The sequence below is a fragment of the Megascapheus bottae genome, chromosome 7 (assembly GCF_031878675.1).
Source record: "Megascapheus bottae isolate mThoBot1 chromosome 7, mThoBot2.hap1, whole genome shotgun sequence".
NCBI classification, from domain to species: Eukaryota; Metazoa; Chordata; class Mammalia; order Rodentia; family Geomyidae; genus Megascapheus; species Megascapheus bottae.
In genome coordinates, this window is record NC_143515.1 from 52,663,454 (window position 1) to 52,687,060 (window position 23,607).

The 23,607-nt window shown below is 43.6% G+C and overlaps 1 protein-coding gene across 1 annotated transcript in view; it reads right to left on the reverse strand.

Moving 5' to 3' along the window:
• The window catches only part of Epas1 (endothelial PAS domain protein 1), an 83,554-nt gene that overhangs the window by 6,222 nt on the left and 53,725 nt on the right, over nt 1-23,607 (reverse strand). The window contains exons 5-11 of the mRNA XM_090337013.1: nt 19,900-20,018; nt 19,581-19,789; nt 9,358-9,464; nt 3,700-3,847; nt 2,945-3,159; nt 1,785-1,978; nt 1,176-1,286 (exon numbers count right to left, since the gene is read on the reverse strand). Coding sequence (XP_090193139.1) covers nt 1,176-1,286; nt 1,785-1,978; nt 2,945-3,159; nt 3,700-3,847; nt 9,358-9,464; nt 19,581-19,789; nt 19,900-20,018 — 1,103 coding nt within the window. The remainder of the gene's footprint in view (nt 1-1,175; nt 1,287-1,784; nt 1,979-2,944; nt 3,160-3,699; nt 3,848-9,357; nt 9,465-19,580; nt 19,790-19,899; nt 20,019-23,607) is intronic.

Here is a 23,607-nt window from a genome sequence, read left to right on the forward strand (position 1 = left end):
CAGACTTTACAGAGAACCCAGCCAGGCTGGGAAGCAACTTCCTTCCTTTCCAAGAAGTAGATATAGGTGCTGCCTTATGTTACAGTGAACAGCAGAGGTAGATGAAGAACACAGTTTCTACCTTCAGAGTCTGGCCCCTAAGTGGGGGATAAGGCCTAGTATTAATTACAACTACAGGAAATAGTACAGCCACATAGTTGTGCTTAAGAACCAAGAAATTCAACAGGAGATGGACATAGTGAAAGGCATTGGAATAGTATAGTTTTAAGGGACAGTTGGCCCTTGTGTAGATAGGATAAAGGCACATTCTCAAGAACCTGCAAATAAATGGAATTTGTCAATCATGTATCTTTTTATTTATTTATTTATTGGCCAGTCCTGGGGCTTGAACACAGGGCCTGAGCAATGTCTTAGGCTTTTTCAAGGCAAGTGCTCTACCACTTGAGCCACAGCACCACTTCTGGCCATTTCTGTGTATGTGGTACCAAGGAATAGAACCCAGGCTTCGTGTATGCTAGACAAGCACTAGACCATACTCCCGCCTGCCCCCGTGTTCCCCCCATTTTTTTTTTGTACTGGAGGCTTGAATTCAGGATCTGGGTACAGTCCCTTGGCCTGAACTTTGTTCTATTACCTGAGCCACATCTCCATTTTAGCCTCTTTTTTTCTGGTTAATTCAAGATAAGAGTCTCATGAACTTTCCTGCCCAGACTGGTTTTGAACCACAACCCTCAGTTCTCAGCCTCCCGAGTAGCTAGGATTACAAGTATGAACCCACCTGCACCCAGCTCAACCATGCCCTTTTAAAATGTGTTTAAAATATAAAACATTTGAGAAAACTCCAAGCAAATGAGTTTGTGAAGGGAGTGTCCTTGAAGTTCAGGAATGTTTTCTGACTTCAGACATGCTTTTTAAGGGGACAGTTGGCCTTAAAGAACACATCTGGGGTGTCGTTTTGGTTTGTGCACAGGCAGAGGCTGCCATCCACAGAAGAAGGAGACAGCTGAGAATTAAACACAGAGGCACTGGATTTAACATAGTTGATGAGAGGACAGGAGAAAGGCAACTAAAGACACCCCCCTTGCCCCAGTTCTCTTTTCCCTAAGGGTCCTGTGGCAGAGACTATGGACAGCAGGCCCACGTATGCCCCGCTGGGCTGCTGCATAGTTCCCCACCTGTGTGCTGCCCTGGTCCTTTGCTTCAGTGTCCATGGCAAAGAGCTTCTCAATCACCTCAATCTTCAGGTCATCCTGCAGGGATGTGTAATAGTCTTCAGGGCTGCTGGGCTGGGGAACAGAAAGGAGAACACTGAGTCAAAAATATAGTACCAGTATTCCCAGAAGTACATTGTGCAAGGAGACACACATTCCCGGATCCACTTACTTCCATTCCACCAAGTGTTTATAGAAGGGATACTATTTATAAGCTGTGTGACTTTAGCCTACTCCTCAGCATCTCTGAACTTCAGCCTCTATTTCATAAAAGAAGGCTCCTTATCACTTCCTATGGTGTCCTGATGAGCAGAGAGGAGAAAGGCTGTGTCTACTGGGACTTTGCAGCTGCAGCAGTAAGCTCTACACAGGCACCCAGCTAGCTGCTTCCAGCTTCTTCTGACTTTCCCACTTGGACTGGGGTGGTAAGTGTATCCCCGAAGCTAATAAACAGCTCTGGTTCCTGGCAAGCGAGTGTCCCAGCTCTGTGGTAACTTAAGGAAGAGAGCTGTAAGACTTCATCAAGAGAGGGTCACTGTCCTGCACACTGTTACCCAGAAGGGGGAGGCTCACCGTGGAGCAGCTGCTGTTGCTGCTTGTGGCACTTGGGGTGCTGCTTCCAGGGGCAGTGACCTGGGGCACCGTGAAGGCAGGCAGGCTCCCAGCCTCACTCTGGACACTGTGGTTCCTCAGCTCTGCAGTCCACGGCTGGCCTGGGGGCAGCACAGCCTTGCCATAGGCTGAGGACTCCTCAAAGCTCTGATTTCCTGTGGAGACAAGGGCCTGCTTGATGAACATCAGTGACCAGAAGGTTAGATTACACCAAGTTGCACAAAGCGTTTTAAGAGAATCAAAAGCAGGCCTGGAGCTTAGCTAGGACCAAAGGGCCTGCAGCTGAGTGTATGAGTCAATGGATGGATTCCCTAGGAAGCAAGGATGTTCCTAGAACATTTGATTTTGAGACTATACTTTTTAGGAGCTGCCTTTCCCTGGAGAGAACAAGGAAGTTACAAAATAAACGGACCACCTGCCCTACTATTCCAACTACAAGATGTCTAGCGCCAGGGCCTATTGTCCTTTGCCATTCTCTGAATTTTGATTCTCACATGGAGCAGGAGTAGGGGCAGGGTGGGTTGCTCTAGCAGTCACAGCAGGGCCAGGAGGGGGCAGCCTACAGGAGGGGGCTTCTCGGGTTCAGAGCAGAGCAGGGAGGGCTAAGAGCCCTGCAAAGACCACCATGGCCCAGTCCAGAGAGTTCCATTCATGTTCTCATGAAGTCAGGCATTTGAGGGCTTAACCCTGGATCTGCTTCTGTTTTCCATCCACGTATCTGGAATTAACCCTCCCTTTATTCTAAGTCCTTTATTCTAGCCCTTTGCCTGAGTAAGCAGGCTGTCCTTTAAGGCCTCCTTGGGGAAGAAAGAGGGCCCTCGCTTGGGGACAACATCATTCACACAGCCTCAAAGCAGACCCCTCCTTTCTCCCTCCCTCAGCCCAGACTCCCATGGCCCAGGAGGACAGCGCCCTCAGGAGGCAGCCCCTTGAATTGTCTCCTGTGCTTCATGATGATCTTACTCAGTGGCTATGGCATATGCGGTTCTTTTGTCCCCATCAAAGGGATGGCCACATGATTAGCAAGATGCAGAGAAAGGCCAGAACAACTCTGGTTTAGGGGGAAATAGGACCAGGAGCCAAGAGGTTCCATATGCAAGGTGAAGCAAAGAAGCACTGACCGAAATCGAGAGAGATGATGGCATCCCCAGGGGTAGGGGCCAGCTGGGCCAGCTCCTCAGGCTCCTCCTTCAGCTTGGTGAACAGGAAGTTACTCTTCTCAGACACAGCCACATCACCACCATTGTCAAAGATGTGGTTCATGGCCATCAGGTGGGGCTTGAACAGGGATTCAGTCTGATCCATGGAGAACACCACATCGTTCTTCTCAATCTCACTAATGGGACGAGAGAGCTGTTCAGACCAAGGAAGAGTTCTAGAAAAATCCTTTGATTCTCCTTAGACACACAGAAACCTTGGCAGCCAAACCACTCTGGACAAAAGATGGACTTTCCTTCTCTTTTTTGCAAGTTGTTCGTAACTGTGCTGAGACTGCTGGTGTATATGGATGCTTTGGCCTCTGTGCGTTTTACCTCAGCTATCACTATCGCTGAAGATCTTCCCGGGGTGGTGGAAATAAGCAAGTACGAGTAATTCTCTCACCTAATTCCTCAATTCAGAAAACATGAAGTGTCCGCTGTGTGATACCTGTGTCCCCACCTGGGTTGGAGACACGGCACAATGACAGATAAAGGACATGTAGTATCCCAAGCATCCCACTGTCTCCAAGATGTCCACACAAAGTTCTCTCGGTCAGAAGGATCTGAACTACAGACAGCTTCGGGATACCCTGTCCAGGCTTCTGAGACACTTGGTTGTTCCCTGGGCCAATGGTTCTCAGGACACATGGTCTGTCAGCCAGCCCGCAGACACTCACCTCAGGACATAGTTGACACACATGATGCACTGGGGCTGCAGGTTTCTAGGGTTGTAGATGACAGTCCCCTGGGTTTCCAGCCATACATAGCCTCCATGCTTTGCGAGCATCCGGTACTGGCCACTCACCACCTGTCCCTTGGTGCACACTAGAGGAGGAGCAAGGGCCCAAGGTCAGAGAGGTAGGGGGAGTGAGCACTACAGGTGCAGAGGCCCCACCGACAGGGAGGCCACAGGTGGATGGACAGATAATGCATGGGACCAGGAAAAACCTCTGAGAGGGGACCTCAATCAACTCTTCATTCTCAACAGAGCAAAAGGAAGTTAAAAAGGGTATACAACCTGTCAGTGGACAGCCAGTGAGGGAGCAGCCCATCCATCCTAAAGTTTTGTGGTGGCCTCTCACAGCCTTCAACTCAGTTTCCCAGGCCAGAGCAGCTGCCATGGAAGCAGGGAGCAGCACCTGCCTTTGTACCCACAGCGCTCACTTAGAGGAAACCCTGACCCATCGCCTGGGCCAGGCAGTCAGGGTTTTCCAGCAGCTTGGGGAGAGCCTGACCTCAATGCTTCCTGGTGCTTGTAAACTAGAAACAGGCTCATTTGCTTTAAAAATTACTCTCCATGTCTTTTCAGGTCATCTCTTAGGCCCGCCATCTTTGGAGCTAGGGGAGGACGGACACAAGCAGCTCCAGCTGGAGCCCCGGCAGTCTCCATGTCCTCTGTACTTCCACAGTTGGCCAGCCAGTCTGCCTGGCTATGCCTTTTCCTTTTCTTTCCTATCTTCCTTCTTACCTCCCTTTCTTTTTTGCCCCTCTTTTCCTTTTCTTCCTTCCTTTTTCTTTTCTTTTTCCTCCTTCTCCCCTTCCTTCCTGTTCACTTAGCATGTGTTTGTACTGTCTACAAACACTGTGGCAGGTCCCACACCCCAGACTATCCTATTCTGCAGTCCAGAATGCTTTCATGAAAAAAGAATCAATACATCCTTTCACATGAAATCAACTCATGTTTGAATTTCTGGTAGCTCTCAGAATGGCCTGTTTACACTCATTTCTTAGGAATTCATTCTTGGGACACCCAGCTTAGATTCCTTTCTCAGTCATCAAGAACTGGGGAGAGGCATGATGGCAGGGTTAAGAAAAGGAGCCTGAGGATTTTGAGGCAGATACATTTTGTAGTTGGGTATCTTCCTCTGCAGAATGGGGCATTTGTAATAATAGTCAGAAGATAACTGTCATGGTGTCCAGGACACAACTGCTGCTTGTATTGAGGATCAAATGTACTTCCCTGGATGACTAACAGCACACTAACGTACAGTGTTAATATGTATAGTGCATAGGCCATCAGATACTCATTTACACATTTGAATGTGTGACCCGGTACTCCATGGGAGAATATCCAGATTCTTTCCAGTTCTCCTGGTAAGGTCCAAGGCCACCTCCCTATTCACTAGCCCCATATGGTAGAGGATGTAGCTTGCTTTAAAATAATAAAGATCATAAATCTTTATATTTGTGTGTGTGGGCAAGCGCGCGCACGCGTGTGCGTGAGTATTCATTTGTACACATCACTACTAGGGTTTGAACTAAAGGCCCTGTCTCACATTCTCACTAAGCTTTTTCACTCACAGCAGAGGTTCTACCACTTGAGCCATACCGCTACTTTCAGCTACTTTTTGCTAATCAGTTGGAGATAAGAGTCTCTTAGATTTGTCTGCCCTGGATGCTTAGAGCTGAGATCCTCAGATCACAGCCTCCCAAGTAGCTAGGATTTCAGGCATGAGACACTACTGCCTGGATAATGATATCTTTTTGAAAAATTTAAATCATACATTATATTTTTTATTGCTATAAAGGTATTTATAGAGGAGTTAAATATCCCCTTTTAACACAAGGTCAAATGGGTTGGGACATGCTTCACAGGTCAACACTGACAGAGTCTAGGCTAGACAACAGGTTTTGTGGCTCTTAGGACAATGCTATCTCACTACATTACCCTGAGCCTAATACGAGTGGAAGAGAAAAATTTGCTGTTGCCACTATCCTAAAGCATCACGGAGTCCTTGACCAAAGGAGTAACTTTTGTTTTCTTTGCTCTCCTTTTCTCTGTGCCACTGAGCCTTTCCTGCTAAAATAATATGATTATTACATAATTTCAAGTGCCGGGAGTTAACTTGTTTAGACAGTTCCTAATGCAAACCAAATTCAAGGCTCTTATTCTTTTTGATTAAACAATTTAGCAAGCAAAGTTTTAACTGCATTTCTAGTAATTGCACGCAAGGACCTGCTCTGTCACTAGAATATAATTCACACCAGCATTCTAATCATCTGCTCATTAATACCAGCCTTTGTGAGGGCCTGCTATTTGCTAGGGAGATAGGCTTTTTATGGCCTTTAATCTTATTTCCTTAAGAGCACATAATGTCTTCATACAACAAAGAGAAGCCACCTCCAGCGCTCCTCTGAGAGTAACAATGTATGAATTATTAATCCATTTGGAAATGATGGCTTTCAATTATCTAAACCTGGCTGAGGACTGAGCTTCTCCAGCCATTTCAATAGGAAACATGCAGAGGTTGAGATGCAGCACACAGACACAGGTACATGTGAGACACCAGTGTGTCAACCTGGACCAGTCTCCAACTTGAGCCTCCAGCTAGCCACAGGAGGAGTGAATCTGCAGTGCAGTTTTATCCACACAAGCCCAAAGACAAATGAGCAAGGGGAAGAGAGAACAGTGAGAGGGAAGATGGAGAGGGAGAGAAGGAGGGAGGAAAGGAGTGAGAAAGGGAGAGAAGGAGGTAGAAAGGAAGGGAGGGAGAGAGAAAAGGGAAGAGGAAGAGGAGGGTAATGGAGAAGAGGGGGAAGAGACAGGGGAACAGTCAGCAGATGAAGGGGGAGAGAAAAGGGAGGGGAAGAGTGAGGTCCTCCCCCCTCCACCTCCCAGGACTGACTGTTGTCCTAAGTGACATTAGTTACATTTCTAACACATGCAGATTTTGCTTTGCTGGATGTGGGTCCTGCTGGTTGATTACAAGGTTCTGAGTTCAGGGCAAGTTAACTTGGCTCCACTGTTGGAAGAACGAAACCTTGATTTCAATGTAGGCTCTGTCTGGGTGTGTTTAGTGCTTAAATATAGATCCTGCACAAACAAATGCAGCAGATTCCCCCTCCCCCCACTGGAGTTAACAGAAAAATGATATGACAAATTTCTATCTAGACCCCCTTTTACATATCAAATAAGTTACAAGAAGGAAGGGAACAATGCTTTCTTCATGCCTGGCTGAAGTCATCCCTGCTGATCCCCAGATAGTAGAGTCTTCTAGATCTCTTCTGGCCCAGAAGATAAAGCGCAATACTGTCCTTTAAACATTCCCAGAAATGTTCTACATTTGTCTACTGTGTTGACTTGTCCCCCCTGGGCTTAGAAGGCTGACTGCTCCCTCAATTTTGCATCTAGAGGCAAAGAGATCCAGAGAGTTAGGCTCTGGAGTATCAGCATATCAACGAGGCCAGTGAACCAAGTGCTTGAATGACTTAGTCAGCCTTACTTGGGATCCAGAACTCCCAGAGGCCACAAAGGTATGGGGAATTTAAAGGGAAGGGAGAAGCCACATTCTTCAGTCTCTAAACTCACATTTGCGGGTTCATATAGCATCCTGACCTTTGCCTCCTTATTCGGGCTGGAGAAAGATTATTATGCTTGCTTATTTATTTACTTGCCAGAATGCACAATGAGAAATTTCTCTGATATATCATAATGATTCCTCTTGTACTGTGAGATCAGAAGAAACTCAACTCACAAGGAAGAAACAGAGGCCAATTAGAAAGAGGCCTCCCTCAAGAGAATGAACTGTGCTGGCCCACCATTTATATTGTTGCCAAGTCTGTTCGCTTCTCTGAGCTCCAATTGTTCTGACTGCAGGATCCAGGGTTGGATTTTGGAACAATGAACAAGTTGCTGCACTTTATTTCCTTTACTGCCAAGACGAATACTGGGGATCTGCTGTGATTTTAACCATCTTTAATTTTATCCATTTTTTAGTACTCCTGTAATGCCCTCAGCACCATGAGGCATGCTTGTAGGTTTATCATTCATTTAGTGTGTGTACTGGACCAAACAATGTGAGAGATTCTGAGGTTAAAGATAGGAGCTCACAGTCTTATTTTATCTCAGAAATAAGATTCCGCATAGTTCAAGTGGTAGAGTGCCTGCCTAGCAAGCGCTAGGCTCTTAGTTTGAACACCAGAACTCCAAAAAGCAAAAACAATTTTTGATTTCCCAGTGGGCTGAGTAGAGGGTTATAGTCCCAGATAGTCCTTGTCTGGTTATGAGTTGCAAGGATTCATGAAATTCTCCTGGATCACCTAAAGTCAGGAAGCTGGCCAGGGAAATGTTAGAACTGCCCTGTTCAATACAGTAGCCCAAAGCCAGGCGTGTTCAGTTAAATTATCTTAAACTTTAAAAATTCATGGTTGTTCTGCTGCAACACCTATTGCTTTTAGGATATGTACTGAATTTATTTTTTCATCAGCTATATTTCGGGTACTGTATAGACCACATATGGCTTATATAGATGTACAGCATTACAATGGTAGTAAGTCCTAGACTCCTTTAACGGCTTTTCTTTTAAGATATAAAATAGGGTTACAGGCCGGGAGTTTGGCCTAGTGGTTAAAGTGCTTGCCTAGCATGCATGAAGACCTGGGTTCGATTCCTCGGTACCACATGCATACAAAAAGCCAGAAATGGTGCTGTGGCTCAAGTGGCAGAGTGCTAGCCTTGAGGAAAAAGCCAAAGGACAGTGCTCAGGCCCTGAGCTCAAGCCCAGGACTGGCAAAAAAAAAATAGGGTTACCATATGCCAACATGTTGCTGCTTCAACAGCCTCCTCAAGTGACTTTTTTTAGACATAAAACTCAGGCTGACCTGGAACTCCAAGATCCTTCTGTTCTCAGTGTCTCAAGTTCTGAGATTACAGGCATGTGATACTGCACCTTCCCTGGACTTCCTCCTCTGAAGTTACACTGATGAAATAAACTCAGAGAGAACTATGCCAACCACAACACCTGTGTTTAGTTGGTCCTAGACTACATTCTCCCTTGTTTGGTCCCATCTTTCAATGTCCAATTCAATTGCCTTTGGTTCTTAACTCCCTTAGGCCTCCTCTTCTATGCACAGATGGGCTTGCAAGTATAACTCAGACTCAAGTTAATTATATGTTTCCATGTACTATTCTCCACAGCGTTGTCCCAGAGGACAGTGTAGATTGTTGGCTACAGAAGAGTGCTTAGTATAGGTGGAATATGGGATTGAGGTTCATCCTAGCGTGTAGTCTAAAAATTGTATGCCTTGATCTGGACCTGTGTCCCTAGTGGAAGTGGTTGTTTTATGAATTTGTAAGTACTTAAAGGTTAGAGTTTAGGAACTCTATCTTGAAAGTCTGAGTTTTAGCTACCACCCAAGATGGTAGCGCTGAAGTAGATGGGGTAGTCCCCGTGTATCATACTGGTTTGAGAGCAGTTCAGGCAAAAAGCGTGTGAAACCCCTTTTTGGTACCCTCTTTCATAAAATATGGTGGTACTTTGCGTTATCAATTATAACTCATTTGAGGTTAGAGTTCATGAAAGTGAAGATGCCTATTAGATACCCCTGGAACTTACAATTCTGGTGACTTCTGGTCATGTTCTCTGAGTCCAGTGCATGGTAGAACTCATAGGCTGAGCGTCCAAGTAGTTCCTCAGGATGGTAACCAATCAGTTCTGTGATTCTGAATTAAAAAACATCCCACAGCATGTGAAGAAGAATGAATACCAGAACTTAAAGATATTAAATCCAGAAAACAAATCAAATGCATAACACTCAAATGAACACAATCTAGACCTCCTGCACACACCATTTACTCAAGTCCCAACTAATTTGAGTCCACCCAAATTACCATGGCCCCTACCCTCCCTGACCCCCCACTCCATTGCACACACATGCCTCCTTTCCTAGAAGCACTATGAGGGGTTCACACAGCCCAAACCCAGTGTCTATAGCTGTGTAGGTAGAGATCTAGGACTACAGATCATTAATCAGATGTACACAAAAGTGTCTAGAGCAGAACAAAAATAAAAGCCAAGGCCTCTTCATTATTCATTCCAACTCATTCTACAAGAGAGTGGTACCCAGGGTAAGTGGCAAGTCTGTGGCTCAAGTGAAGACACAGAGTGAGAAGGAACTAGGCAGGGTAAGTCTGATATGTATGCTAAAGCTTTGCTCCCTTGATGTTTCTTCTCAGGTTGCCATCATGACTTTATGGCCTCAGGTGCCCTCAGATACCACGTGTGTCTTCCATAGCTGTTTCTACTTAGAGAAAGAAACAAAATCACAGTCCTCTTTGATAAGAAGGCAGCTATACCAGGATAGGACAAGGCTATCCTGACAGCTACTGCCTTTGGTAAGATGGATAGTTTGGATGAGAAGTACGCCAGGAAAAGACAAATATGGAAAGCCAGGAAGAACACTCAATTCCTTAGAACTTTGCTCTGTGATGGAAGCTCTGATGGAATGAACAAGCCTGACTTAAGAATCACCACAGTGCCACCATTTCACATCAGACCTAAATGTTATTCTTTACCATCTCTATCATCACAAACACCTTCCTACTGAGTTTACCATCTTCTTTACCTACCCTACCACAAGTTAGAACTGACCTACCCTACCAAAAATGAGAACTGACACTGGAAGCTCCATTATGATAGTATACGTCTCTCACTATGCCCATGTTGGGGTTAAGAATACAGACAAGAAGTAGGAGCAGAAAACAGAAACAACTGCTTGGCTTATTCTCTCTGCACTTAAATACCCTCTAAATGGAATAACTTTGTACACACACAGCTATCCAAACTCTGCCCCCATCCTGCCATTCTCCTGGCTAAGTATCGACAGTCAGCTGAGAGTTAACTGCCCATCTTCCTTCCAGAAACTATGTCTCTATTTCCAGGCAATATGATCTTAAGTTAACCAGCAGCATGCCACAGACCCTTTGCCCTGGTACCCAATCCACATACCTCCTTATCCTACACCAAGCTCACTCCTGCTGTCAGGCCTCCCAGCCTCCCACCTTCTCAAATCTCTAACTCTTGTAGAGCTAGCCTGAAGCCTCATCTTCTACAAAGACCCTTCCATTCTCTCAGCATGCATACTGCCTCCCCATGAAATCCCAAAGGGCATGCAGTGTCACAAATGAAGAAGTGTTTGTCTTCTCACAGCCCAGGCTTTCAGCCCTTGAACCCAGGGCTTCACTTTTGCCTATTGTACAACTGGAGCTTAGGGAGTATCTGAGCAGTTGATTTGTATGGATCTCAGATACCACTAGAGACCTGTCTATCTCAGTGCTGCCAAGGAACCTGACTGCTAATGATCTACCTTTCTTCCATGAGTGTGTCAAAATGCATTCTGTGTGTAAGAATTTATGAATGCACACACATATAACCTCCATCAACCCATAATCTTCAATCAAGCCTTTCTCTACTCTGTATTGTACTGAAGTAAGCAGAGAAGAGGACCTTTCTACCTGTAAGAGACCCTGGGGTCAAACAAAGGGAATCTCCACCAGCCAAGAGGCTTAGGTCTCTGCTGACTCAGCTCTGGGGAGATTTATTTTCCAACAAAAGCCCAATAGCCACTTGACCAGCCAGCTGGTATCACGTATCATAGTGGGAGGATTTTTCCCTTCATTTGTCCCTGAGCCAACAGGCCTCGGAACTCATTGACCAAAGTGACTCTGGGGTCAGCACCCAATAGTAACTTAGCTGAGGTTCAGTTTGGCAGAGAGTACAGTGACAGAATAAGGATGGCTCTGTAACATATATAGCTTTTCTGTGGGCCAAACACATCTCAAGCTTAGCCTGGACATCAGAACTTTGCCAGAGGCTCTGTTGTGAACAAGTTGGACATTTACAGGCTCACTGATTTGCCAGATAAACTTGCTTCCATTTCTGGGCAGGCCTAGAATTTTCTAGACACTCTTAATAATGTGTCTACAGGCATTCTAGGAAAGATATGATTCTATTTCCTGAAGGAATGAAATTTCCTTTCAAGATTAGGATCTCTAAATGAAAACATTATAAGTAAATATTTTAATCGGGCTCATAGTAAGATGTTTTTTAATCTAATTAACGTATCATCTGTTCAAAGGCACACAATGGACATGTTTTGGGAAGTGGACAAACAAACAGATTTTGGAATTGCTAGATATCTTCCCACTAGCAGCTTTCATTTATCTTCCCAACTAATATAAATATTTAATGTCTTCTCCATTCCTTTAAACAGACTACCATAAAAACTGGGAAATACACATAACCCAAACACAATTGAAGAACATTTGAGTTGTCAAACTTCACAAAGCCAGGAAACCCCATCTTAAAGCAAATGGTCATTGGCCCCCATCTGCAGGCATGCCGACGCCGGGAGGGAGGTTAATGAACCATGCTTGTTTAGAGGGTCAGCGACAATAGCACACAAGGCCTCTCCACTCCCTTCCCCAGGCTCTGTACTAGCCAACAGAGCAGTGCCCTGATAAGAGCTGCCTTTGCTTCCTCCATCAGGGAGCTGGGAGAAAAACCATTTCTTTCTTTCTTCCTAATTAAGGACCCTTGACTCAATGAGAAAAAGAATCAGAGTTGCCTATAAATTTAAAGGTCAACTTAGTAGAGTTCTTCTGCTTTAAGAGAGAGAGAAATTTTATAAAAAAACCTAATTTACTCACTTGCAAAAGGAAGGATGACAGAGGATATCCTAAGAGAATACAGGAGAAAAAGACAAAGTGAGAGAAGATATAGAGGCAGGTATATGGAAGTAGATGTTGAAGGAAAAGAGGAAGTAGAGAACTTAGGGGGGTGGGTGGGGGATGGAAGGCTTATTCAGTTCTGAAGTTAGCATTTCCCCAAGCAAGTATGTAGGCCAGGCCTCTGACATTGGACTTGAAAGTGACATGTGCCTCTGAAATGTGAATAGTTTGCTCTTAATTGCTCTTTATTTTAATGTGCAGAACCTCTGTTCAAAAGCCATTACCTATAGTTAAAGGCTATTTCCTAAGGCAGCAGGAGAAAGCAGTCCCAGGCCTACGATGGTTTGTTCTCCTCCCCAGCCAGAGATCAAAATGGGGTGGGGTGGGGCACAAAGTGTGGTAGTGTGGCTTCAGCTGATGGCAGATTCTACCTCTATTCTGTGTAAGAGTAAAGTAGTCGCTAAGTAAATTAATTATGTAAGCAAGATAAGGAAAGAACATTTAAATTAGTTATGAGGGAGGATACAAAGTGTGTTTTTCACTTATGTTTTGTTTTTGTGCTGATCCTGGAGCTTATTACACCCAGGGCCTGGGTGCTGTCCTTGAGCATTTTTATTCAAGGCTAGCACTCAACCACTTGAGCCACAGCTCCACATCCAGCTTTTTGATAATTAATTGGAGCAAAGAGTCTCATGGACTTTTCTTCCTGGGACTGGCTTTGACTCTAGATCCTCAGATCTCAGAAAAAATGTAAGTTTTTTTTTGGGGGGGGGGTCATGGGGCTTGAACTTGGCCTGGACGCTGTCCTTGAGCTCTCCAGCTCAAGGCTACCACCCTACCTTGGAGCCAAGCCTCATTCCCCGATTTCTAGAGGTTAATTGGAGATAAGAGTCTCAGGTCCATTTTGTGCCTGGGCTGGCTTTGAACCTTGATCCTCAGATCTCACCCTCCTGAGTAGCTAGGATTATAGGCGTGAGCCACCACATCTGGCTTAAGAATGCAAGTTTTAAGAAGTTTGTTAGCACTTACTTGTTTTCTAAGAAGTAAAATTTATATTAAAGTATTTTTCAACTGTATTTTTCTTTTCTTTTCTTTTTTTTTTTTTTTTTGGCACTGGGGATCGAATCCAGGACATTGCCCTTGCTAGAAGTTCTTAAACATGGTAATAAGCTTTGACTTATGCATTTCCTTAAATATACATTATACAGACTACTCATAAACTCAGATTCTAATGCCTATTCATTTTTAATATATTTTATTCAGGTTTTGTTCATTTGAAATACAGACATATCTTGGATTTTCTGCATATATGACCAGTATTGGAAACCTATTCAACTAGCTCTGTCCTTCATTATCCAAACCCCTATCAGTAAGAGCAAATGGTGCCTTGAGTTATAGTAAGGGTAAAGCAGATCACTTAGAAAGAACAGTTTTTGAATGGTGAGGTCTATTAAACTTTAAGATAAACTCCAAAGAGAATGGACACAGTACATCCTTCTGCAGGGATTTTTTTTTGAGACGTGCAGACAAGACAGGACAACATATGAGCATTTCTGATATAATCAAAGATTATTGGGAGGTTTTCTAGAACACTGTCAGCTGAGTAGGAGAAAGTGGTCAGCACATTAAAGTTCCTCCCTACTCAAGGATGTAAAGAAACATGAGATTTTTTCTTAATTAGGATGTATAGAAAAAGGCTAATGTTAGGTTAGCAAAAATATTTAGAATAGGCTATCTATAAAAAGAAAATGTATGCATTTCTGTCCTCCTGAAAGATTACAAATTTAAAGATGGCATACTTCCTCTAAAAAGAAGCAAAAATAACTCACTAAATTTACTTAATATGCAATGAAAAAATACAGTATTTTTACTCTGCTGGAAATCAGTCTAGTTTATTCTTAGACTTCAAAATGCCTTCTGGTTGTGTTCATATATGTACGTTTCACAACTCACAGCTCTGTAATTTTCTTCACTGATAATCTCTTTAAGAACCTTCCTTTGATATATTTACTATTCTCAATCTCTTTGAATAAAATGAATTTAATGTGTGTTTTATGTACAGAATTTGGAATTCAGCAATCTTAACTTGCTGAACTGCAAGTTCTGGTTTTTATTACATCCTATCTTGGTTCATTCACTGGCAAAGATGGTTGTCCTCAAGTTTTTTTTTTAATCTGCAAAGATTAAATTGTAATTATCCTCTTTATGAATTCTAAATTTCTATTTTTGGCCTGTTCTGAGGCTTGAATTCTGTGCCTGGGTGCAGTTCCGGAGCTCTGTTACTCCTTTTACTCAAGGCTAGCGCTCTATCACTTGAGCCATAGAGCCACTTGTGGATTTGTCTGTGATTTAATTAGAAATAAGTCTCACAGACTTTCGTGCCTGGTTTGGCTTTGACCCTCAATCCTCAGGCCTTAGCTTCCTTAGTAGCTAAGGTTACAGGTATGAGCCATCATTACTCAGCTTAATTTTAAATTTTGACTGAAATGTTGATACTGATTTCTCGTTTACCCCTGATGCCCAATTCATGTAATTTGATTTTATAATTTCTTTCATTTTTTTTCCAGTTCTGGGGCTTGAACACAGGGCCTGAGCACTGTCGTTGGGCTTTCTCAAGGCTAGACCTCTACCACTGAGCCATAACACCATTTCTGGATTTTTCTGTGTATGTGATACCGAGGAATCGAACCTGGGTATTTGCGGATGCTAGACAAACACTCTACCACTAGGCCAAACTCCCAGCCTTTATAATTTATTTCTAAGATACAGAAAGACTCAGAGAAGTCACAAAGTCAAGTTGTAGTACAAGGGAGTTAGAAGTCTAACTCATCAGTCTCCTTGATGGCTTCATGTTTTTCAGTCACTGTTTTTTGTCACTAGATGGCATCTCCACATGAATTTAAAAACTGCCCATTTTAAAGTTAAACTGCTTGGGAACAATCTTTGTTTTCTTTTTTGCTGAAAAGAATAATCTAGTTTGTATCATGCACTATAGTTTTACTCAGCTGCCTGTGTCTCACAATCATTACTTCTTTGATGTAATTGTATTTGGCACAGGAGTATTAGTTAACCAGGGGCTCAGTAAAAAACAGTTCAGGAACTGGTTAATATTTTAGGAAATCTGTATTACATTTATATTTGAGTCATATGTAGGGAAAATCATTGATTGCGCATTCTTTTCTTTAACAAAGCTACCCAACTTTTTTCCTCTGGTCACAAGTTATAACAGTCACCTATAAACAGATTTGAGCATGCCTAGTGTAAAAATCTGACATCCAAAATGTGCCAATGTTGTATTTGAAAAGTTTCAGATTTCAGAGTACTTTGGATTTTACAGTTTCAGGACAGCGAGGCTCACAGTAGAATCTAGTTGAGTGAGTAAACAAGATGATTGGGAGAGGATAGGAAGAGGGAAAGTGGGAGGAAAACATGAGAAGGATTATCAATGTTCAAGAAGTAATGTACCCACTACCTGATGAATGTATCTCCCTCTATACCTTACCCCAACAATAAAATACAATTAAAAAAACCAAAATTCTTGGAAGTATGAAATACTTTTAGTCCCAAGTATTTCACAGAAAGACTACCTAACATGTATACACAAATGTAACTGAATATATAAGTTGCTATAGACTGAAAAAAATATAATGACTCAAAATAATTAATAGAAAACCTTAAATAATCCTTTGGTCCTTTATTAAAGGGAAAACAAATGTTTTAAAATTATCTATAATCAATTTTAGATGTAAATGGTTTGTTTCAGATTAATTGATTTTCTGATTTTTACTTTTGTTCTCTTCTCCATTTCCTCTCTCCTCTCTTCCCTTCCTCCTCCCTTACTTCTTTCTTTGATTTTATCTTTTTGAAACTATATTGTATTTAAAAATCCATTGTGCTTGATTCTAATAGTTAGAAAACTATCAGATTGCCTCAAAAGTGATTTTGTGGATTCTACTGCCTGAGTTGCTACATATTCTTTCTGGTTTCGCTTTTTTTTTTTTTTTTTGGAAAAGAATACCTGTTTATAGAAATTGTAGTCTGCCTTGTGTAGCATGTCATTAGACCAAATGAATTCTCTAAGCCTTTTGACCTCATTTCTTATTAGCTATCCCATGTAGGTATTGGTTTTGAAGCATTCATCTCAGAAAGCTATTAAGAACAGTATTCTAAGTGTGTGTGTGTGTGTGTACATGTGTGTGTATTCCCAATTCCTAATACAAAGAATGAATATAAGCCTTCAAAAAGCAAAAACAAAAACAAAAAAACCAACAAAACCTCAAAAACCAAATCCACAAACCCAAGTCTTCAGCAAAGCAAATGATAAATAGCCCTTAGGGATTAAGGACTTAAAAATAGTCTCTTCATAACTGTCTAAGCTGTGTCTGTGCCCTTGTTCACTAATCTGCTAATTGGCTAAGCACAACTTCTGTGTGGCACATCACTGTTTATGTGCCTTCATATCCATCTTTCCAGCATCACTGATTCTAGTAGGGCTCATGTAATTAGGTTCCTTACTCAAAATGCAGTGTGACCCACAAAGCCTATAAGCAACATCTCCCTACCCCATGCTGTGAGTCACAGGTCCATTAGGCCAGCATACACTTGGCTGCCACTCTTTGTTTTTTGTTTTTTTTTTTGGCCAGTTGTGGGCTTGAGCTCAGGGCCTGAGCACTGTCCTTGGACTTTCTCAAGGCTAGAGCTCTACCACTTGAACCTCAGCACCATTTCTGGCTTTTTTCTATGTATGTGATACCGAGGAATTGAACCCAGGTCTTCGTGCATGCTAGGCAAGCACTCTACCACTAGGCCAAACTCCCAGCCCCTTGGCTGCCACTCTTATACCAAGATGTCCTATTTCATCTGCCCTCCCCCTTTTTTCTCTTCACATCTTAGTGCCTTCAGAAAATTACTTAAAACTCTTCAAATCAAGACAATGAGTAAACCAATCAGCATTGAACTATGTGTTCTAAGTGGAGTTTTTCCTTCACTTTTATAAAAATGAACATCTTAAGACTGTAAAAACACTGATCAAAAGCATTCCTTGTGCTGTAACTTTTCAAGGCTAATGGGGCTTTTCTTGTGCAGTGGAGTCCCATGAGGGCTACGTCTTACCCACAGGGCCAATTCTAGCTTCCATCGCCCACAACACTAGCAGCTGCTCACAGGCTGCCTGGCCAGGATGTCCTGAGTTCCACTTCCCATCAAAGCCAACTACATGCGGATCATGCGTTGCCACCTCCCAAGTCATCTCAGCACACCATGGAAAGGGGGCTACATCATAGAGCTGACTTCACCTGGACACAAGGACTGGACCTGGTAACAGACCCTGACAAGAACCGGGATTCCTCTTTCTCTCTAGTTATCACCATCATGTTTGTGTTGGCATCCTTACGATGCTGACAGCCATTCTGACAACTGTCAAAGTTCCAGGACAAAAGACTTCATTCATGACTTCCTTTCCCCATGAGATTATAGCCCCTTTTTCAATTTTGAAAACTGCCCAGAACTTTGTAGAGATCCAGGTTTTTGCTATACTATGGTTGAGGGTGGGGGTGGAAATGCTTCACAGTTTTTTCATAAAAGTCCTGTAATTGTGCCACAAAGTGGTCACCAATTCTAAGAAGATATAACCAGCTAATACCAAGTTAGTCTAGAATCAGAGGAGCAAACCCATGTCTGCCTTGAAAGCTGGGCTGTGCCATGAAGGAAACAGAAAGATGTGATGGGTTTGGGGAAGGATGAACACGAGCTCTTGTCCTAGGGCTCAGGGATTTCCTGATGATAGAAAAAATGAGGCAATTTCTTGCTAATGGTCTTTCCTCCCTTTGTCAGGCTCTGAGACTATGGAAATGCTCTTATCTCTTGGGTTTGTGGGCATATTTTGCTTCCAGGTGCACAAGGACAAAAATAACAATAGCAACAGTATCAACAGCAAGTAGCATTAATAAGAAATCTTCATGTCCTCTGCCCTGTGCTTTTCTGAGTACTTAGACAGCCATGACCATGAATAATTCTGTGAAAGAGGCTGAGATATATTATCCGTTTTAGAGGAGACTGGCACAGAGGCAAGGATGCTACAGAACTGACTGTGGATACTAAAGAAAGGTAGAAAGGTAGAATCAGGTGGATGAGCTCTGTCCTGAAGGACACATCTGGGGTACACTACTCAGCAAGGTATCAATGGCACTCACTCTAGAGGGGGCCTCCTGTAAGGTCATTTCCCTCTGGTTCCCCTTCCCTCCCTGGTGCTTGCCACTGCCCCTCATAACTGTCCCTATGGTCTTCCTCCTCCACATTCTAATCAGCTGGCTCACAGTCCCAGTGGTAAGCAAGCATGTGGGGTTTAGGGAACTGTCATGTGGTTTAGACACTCAATGACAACTCCAATTTCTTCTACTTCAACTTGAACTGTGACATGCCTGCACAGTTGATGTGGTCTTGGGTGGTCTTTCAACAATGTTAGTCAAGATGGGAACAAGAACGGACACATACATCTGCACTTCTGTACTACTGGATCTGAACCTAGGGCACACAGCCCCAGGGTCTAGCCACTACTGTGTTCAAAGACAATTTGCAGTGGTCCTAGAGTTAGAGTGTAGAATCTCAATCAGTTCCCTCTGAAAGGCTTCAAGACAAGGTTAGCCACCAGTTAGAAGGCAGCTGCACATAGCAAGGAAGAAAATGGAGGAGAAAGATGTTAATCATGAAAGAGAATCAGGTATATAGGCCAGAACCCTGTGTTCTAGGCTGGAATCTGAATGAAGACTGAGCAAAATGTCTTGACCCTTGTCATGGGAGGCATGGAACACCCTGGAATTTTTCTCAGGAGCCTTGAGACAGAAGTAGAAAAATATACACACATCACAATGATGACCACAGTCACACAGCACAACAGACAGAGGGGAGCTGCATCCATGAGACACCATCAACTATTATGGTAAAGATCACTCCGAATTGGTGGAATGAAACATGACATAAGCACACGAACTTTCAATACTTTCGCGCCAGTCCCATCCATTCATTAAGGCGTGCACATGTGTGTGCGTGTGTGCGCACGCGCACACACACACCCCTGCTCATAGCACAGACGCTGAATACACAGATCCCCACCTGTCATCACAATAGGTAAATTTCATGTCCATGCTATGGCGGCTCAGGAAGGTCTTGCTATCCAAAGGGATGTCCATGTGTGATGGGTGCTGGATCGGCTCACACATGATGATGAGGCAGGACAGCAGAGGTTCCTTAAAGCCACACAGGTTACTGTGAGGAGGACAGTTGTTGTTGTAGACTTTCACCTGGCCAGTGCAGTGTAAGACCTGTGGGATCAGAGGTCAGACAGGGGGTGAGAGTGCTGCAGGGGACGGAGCAGGGCTTTAGGCATTCCTCCTGCCCACCCTGGGACTCTCCCCCAAGCCTGATGGCCTACCTTCCAGGTGGCTGATTTGAGGTTGACAGTTCGGCCTCTGTTGGTGACTGTGCATTTCATCCTCATGAAGAAGTCTCGGTCAGTGGACATATCTTTGCTTTTCTTTCCAAAACCAGAGCCTGGATGGGCAAGGGTGTGAAAACCAGTCAAATTAATTTTATGTTTACATTCACAAGAGAGGCACAGCCTGATTGTTTCTAGGTAACTTACCTTTCCTGTTTCCCCGCTGTTTGTACTTGTAGGCTCTGCAGCCTACAATTAAGACTGAGTTTCACATTGTGGCCCATGGACTGTTGGTTTTTCATTTCTAGCTCATGTCCTCGTCTGGAGCAAGGACTTCTGAAGGTAGGAGCTGCCTATAGGGTTTGTTTTCCCCTTGCACTGAGAGCATGGTCTTCAGTCATTGAAAGCACTGAGGCAATGAGTGAGTATGGCCACAGTTTGAGAAACTTCCTCTGGGTCCAGAGGACCAAGGAAGTCCAGTAACTGCAGGAGTATTTAAATTATTCTCAAAAGCACTCTGTCTGAATTCTCCTTTGTAATCCACAATTACTACATCGAAGACAATGTGCTATTACACTTCATTTAATGTGTCATTAGCTTTAACCAGAAATCTTGTTTCACTTTCCTTGGATTGGGTTAGCAGGTGCACTCTGAAGATGAACTTAGGGTAGATAAGCTTCTCTCTCTCTCTCTCTCTCTCTCTCTCTCTCTCTCTCTCTCTCTCTCTCTCTCTCTCTCTCTCTCTCTCTCTCTCTCTCTCTCTCTTTCTTGCCAGTCCTGGGCCTTGAACTCAGGGCCTGGGCATTATCCTTGGGCTTTCTCAAGGCTAGAGCTCTACCACTGTGCCACAGCACCATTTCTGTCTTTTTGCTATATATGTGGTACCCAGCAATCGAATCTGGGTCTTTGTGCATGCTAGGTAAGCACTCCACCACTAGGCTAAACTCCCAGCCCCAAGGTTCTCTCTTGATCAGAATTAAATAAACCACCAATTCCAACAAGAGAACATTTTTCTACTATTTATTTATTTATTGCCAGTCCTGGGGCTTGAACTCAAGGCCTGGGCACTGTTCTTGAGATTACTCAAGGCTAGCCCTCTATCATGAGCCACAGTACACTTTTATTGTGTATGTGGTACCAAAGAATCAAACCCAGAGCTTTATGCATGCTAGGCAGATACTCTACCATTAGGCCACAGTCCTCGCCCTTCTACTTTTTATAAAACAGTAATAAACACTCTGCCAGCTAAGTCCCTCTTGTCTATGTCTAAATTATGCTGACACTACCATTTACTCTTGGGCCTTCCAACATCTACTCCTGCCTCCTTACCAGTATCACAGAACTTACAGGTTTATTTCAGATGTTCATCCCCCTCACTTCAGGAAAAGGCATAGCCTCTCCACCTAAATCTCCAGAAGAGCTTGATTTATTTGGTATATGTGGACTGAATGGTGGCTTGTTTTGTTTTTGCCAGTCCTGGGTCTTGAACTCAGAGTCTGGGGACTATCGCTGAGCTGTTTTTTGCTCAAGGCTGGCATTGTACCACTTGAACCACGGCTCTACTTCTGGCTTTTCTATGTGTGACTAATTGGAGAAAGGACTCTTTTGGACTCCCCTGTTAGGATGGGCTCAAATCATGATCCTCAGATCCCAGCCTTGTGAGTAGCTGGGACTATGGGAATGAGCTACCAGCACGTGGCAGATGTTGTTTTAAAGAGAGAATATTCCTCCATTATAATAAAAGCCATCACTCCCACACTTCATTATGCTTCTTACAATTTTAATTTTCAAAGGTAGGGTTTATATTACAGGGAAATACATTTGTATTTTGAGTCCTCCTGGAAGTTAGGGTTGAGGAGATGAGAGGGATTCCTTTGTAGCTATTTGGGTTGTGATTATGGGCCCTAACTTCTGGATTCTTCTCATCCTGAAATTTGCTCATTCTTTCCATACATAACTCAAAAACTTGCTCAAAAACCTTTAGTAGCTCCCTACCATTTGCAGAATAAAGTTCAAGGCCCTCTTCCTGGCCTTCAAAGCCTTCTATAATCTACCTCCTGGCTTTATCTTCTTCTAGGAACTCATACCAACACTTTGCTTCTAGAAGAATCCAGCCATAGGCTGGCATCTTCAATGAGGATCTGATGACTCACTGAGTCGGACTGGACCAATGTTCTACTTTGATAAGTAGAAGACACTTGCCTGTGCATCACTATTCTTAAAAGCTGAAAGATCTCAGACCTTGCCAAGTCTACTGCCAGTCATTTAAAAAGAAAGACTCTAAGGAACGTAGAAGTAGGTTACTTGGTTCAGGTCACAGAGTCAAACTGAGACTATGGGCAGTGGTTAAACTGAGACCAAGAACCCAAGGACCAGTGGGTTTTTAAGAGAACAGAGAGAGAAGAAACACTGGCTTTAGAAAGTGCTTTCAAAGGTGTTAACCCCTTTCCCTAGAACCAGCCATTTGACAGAACACAGACTTTCTCAGGGCTATAGGACATTACAGACATACCCGAAGGGTGCTCCCCAGCCTGTGGACTCTAGGAGCTAGCTGGCTGAGGTCCATTTTTGGAGGGCAGAGGGATTGAAGGAAAAGCTGGGGTGATGATACTTGGTTTAGGTAATAGAATCAAACTGACATGTGCTGCAACAAGGTAAAACATGAAGGCTTTGTACCATGGCTTCTGTTATTAAGTTTGAATGAATATATAGTCCCTAAAACCCATGGCAGTGAAAGATGGGTCTCTAAATGAGGGCAAGGTCTGTTCAGACTAGAGATTGATTTTAGAAAGAATCTTGATGGTCATTTTGCCTGACTGCTGCCCAAAGTTTCATCCCTCTTTGACAACATCCTCTTTCATGCCTTGTATTGAATGTCCCCAGTTACAGCTTTCTGCCTGTGCAGATGGTTTTCTCAATCCACCAGCACTGTGTGGATATTCCCACAGGTAAGATATGTTATACTATCTCTTTTAAAAAATCTCTTCTCCATCAACATCTACCTTCCCTATGTCTCATCACCAGAGGCCCAGATCCATCCTGTGATTCCTGTAGTATTGTTAGTCTCATTGGTGGCTGCAATGAGCCAGGCCTCTTGATGTTCATGGTCATGGTCAAGTCCTTCCCACACTGAATCAGGGCTGGCCTAAACCTTGCTAGCTTTATCCAGAAAAATGAGGCAGAAGTAATACAGTATCTCAAGAGGTTCTTGAAAGCTTCTCCCTTTGCACTTAGGGAACCTTGAGCTACCACCAAAGATGGCTAGTCTGGAGGCTCTATATGAACAAGGTATTTCAAGATTCCATGGAGAGACTGAAGGAGATAGCTACCCTGATACAGGTCCCAGATGTGTGGGTGATCCACCTTGATAATTCCAGTCTAGTCCAATCCCAGATGACTGCAGCCCAGGTGATATCATATGGAGCAAGTTCCCTGCCCACAGAACCCACAAAAATATGAGAGAGAATCAAAGGATTGCATAAGCCCTGTTACACAGCAATGCACAAATGCAGCAGCTCCCCTGGGCACTTTGTCACAGTTGATGAGGTTATTGGTTTGGGTGGTGTCACTTGGCAGAGATGCCTGATTTCAACTGATGAAACTTCCCAGGGATGGCATCTTGACCTGAGGGTGTGCCCTAGTAGTATGACATCAGGCATCATATGGGGCCAGCAGAAGCTATTTTGGAGTTTTGGATCCTTTTAG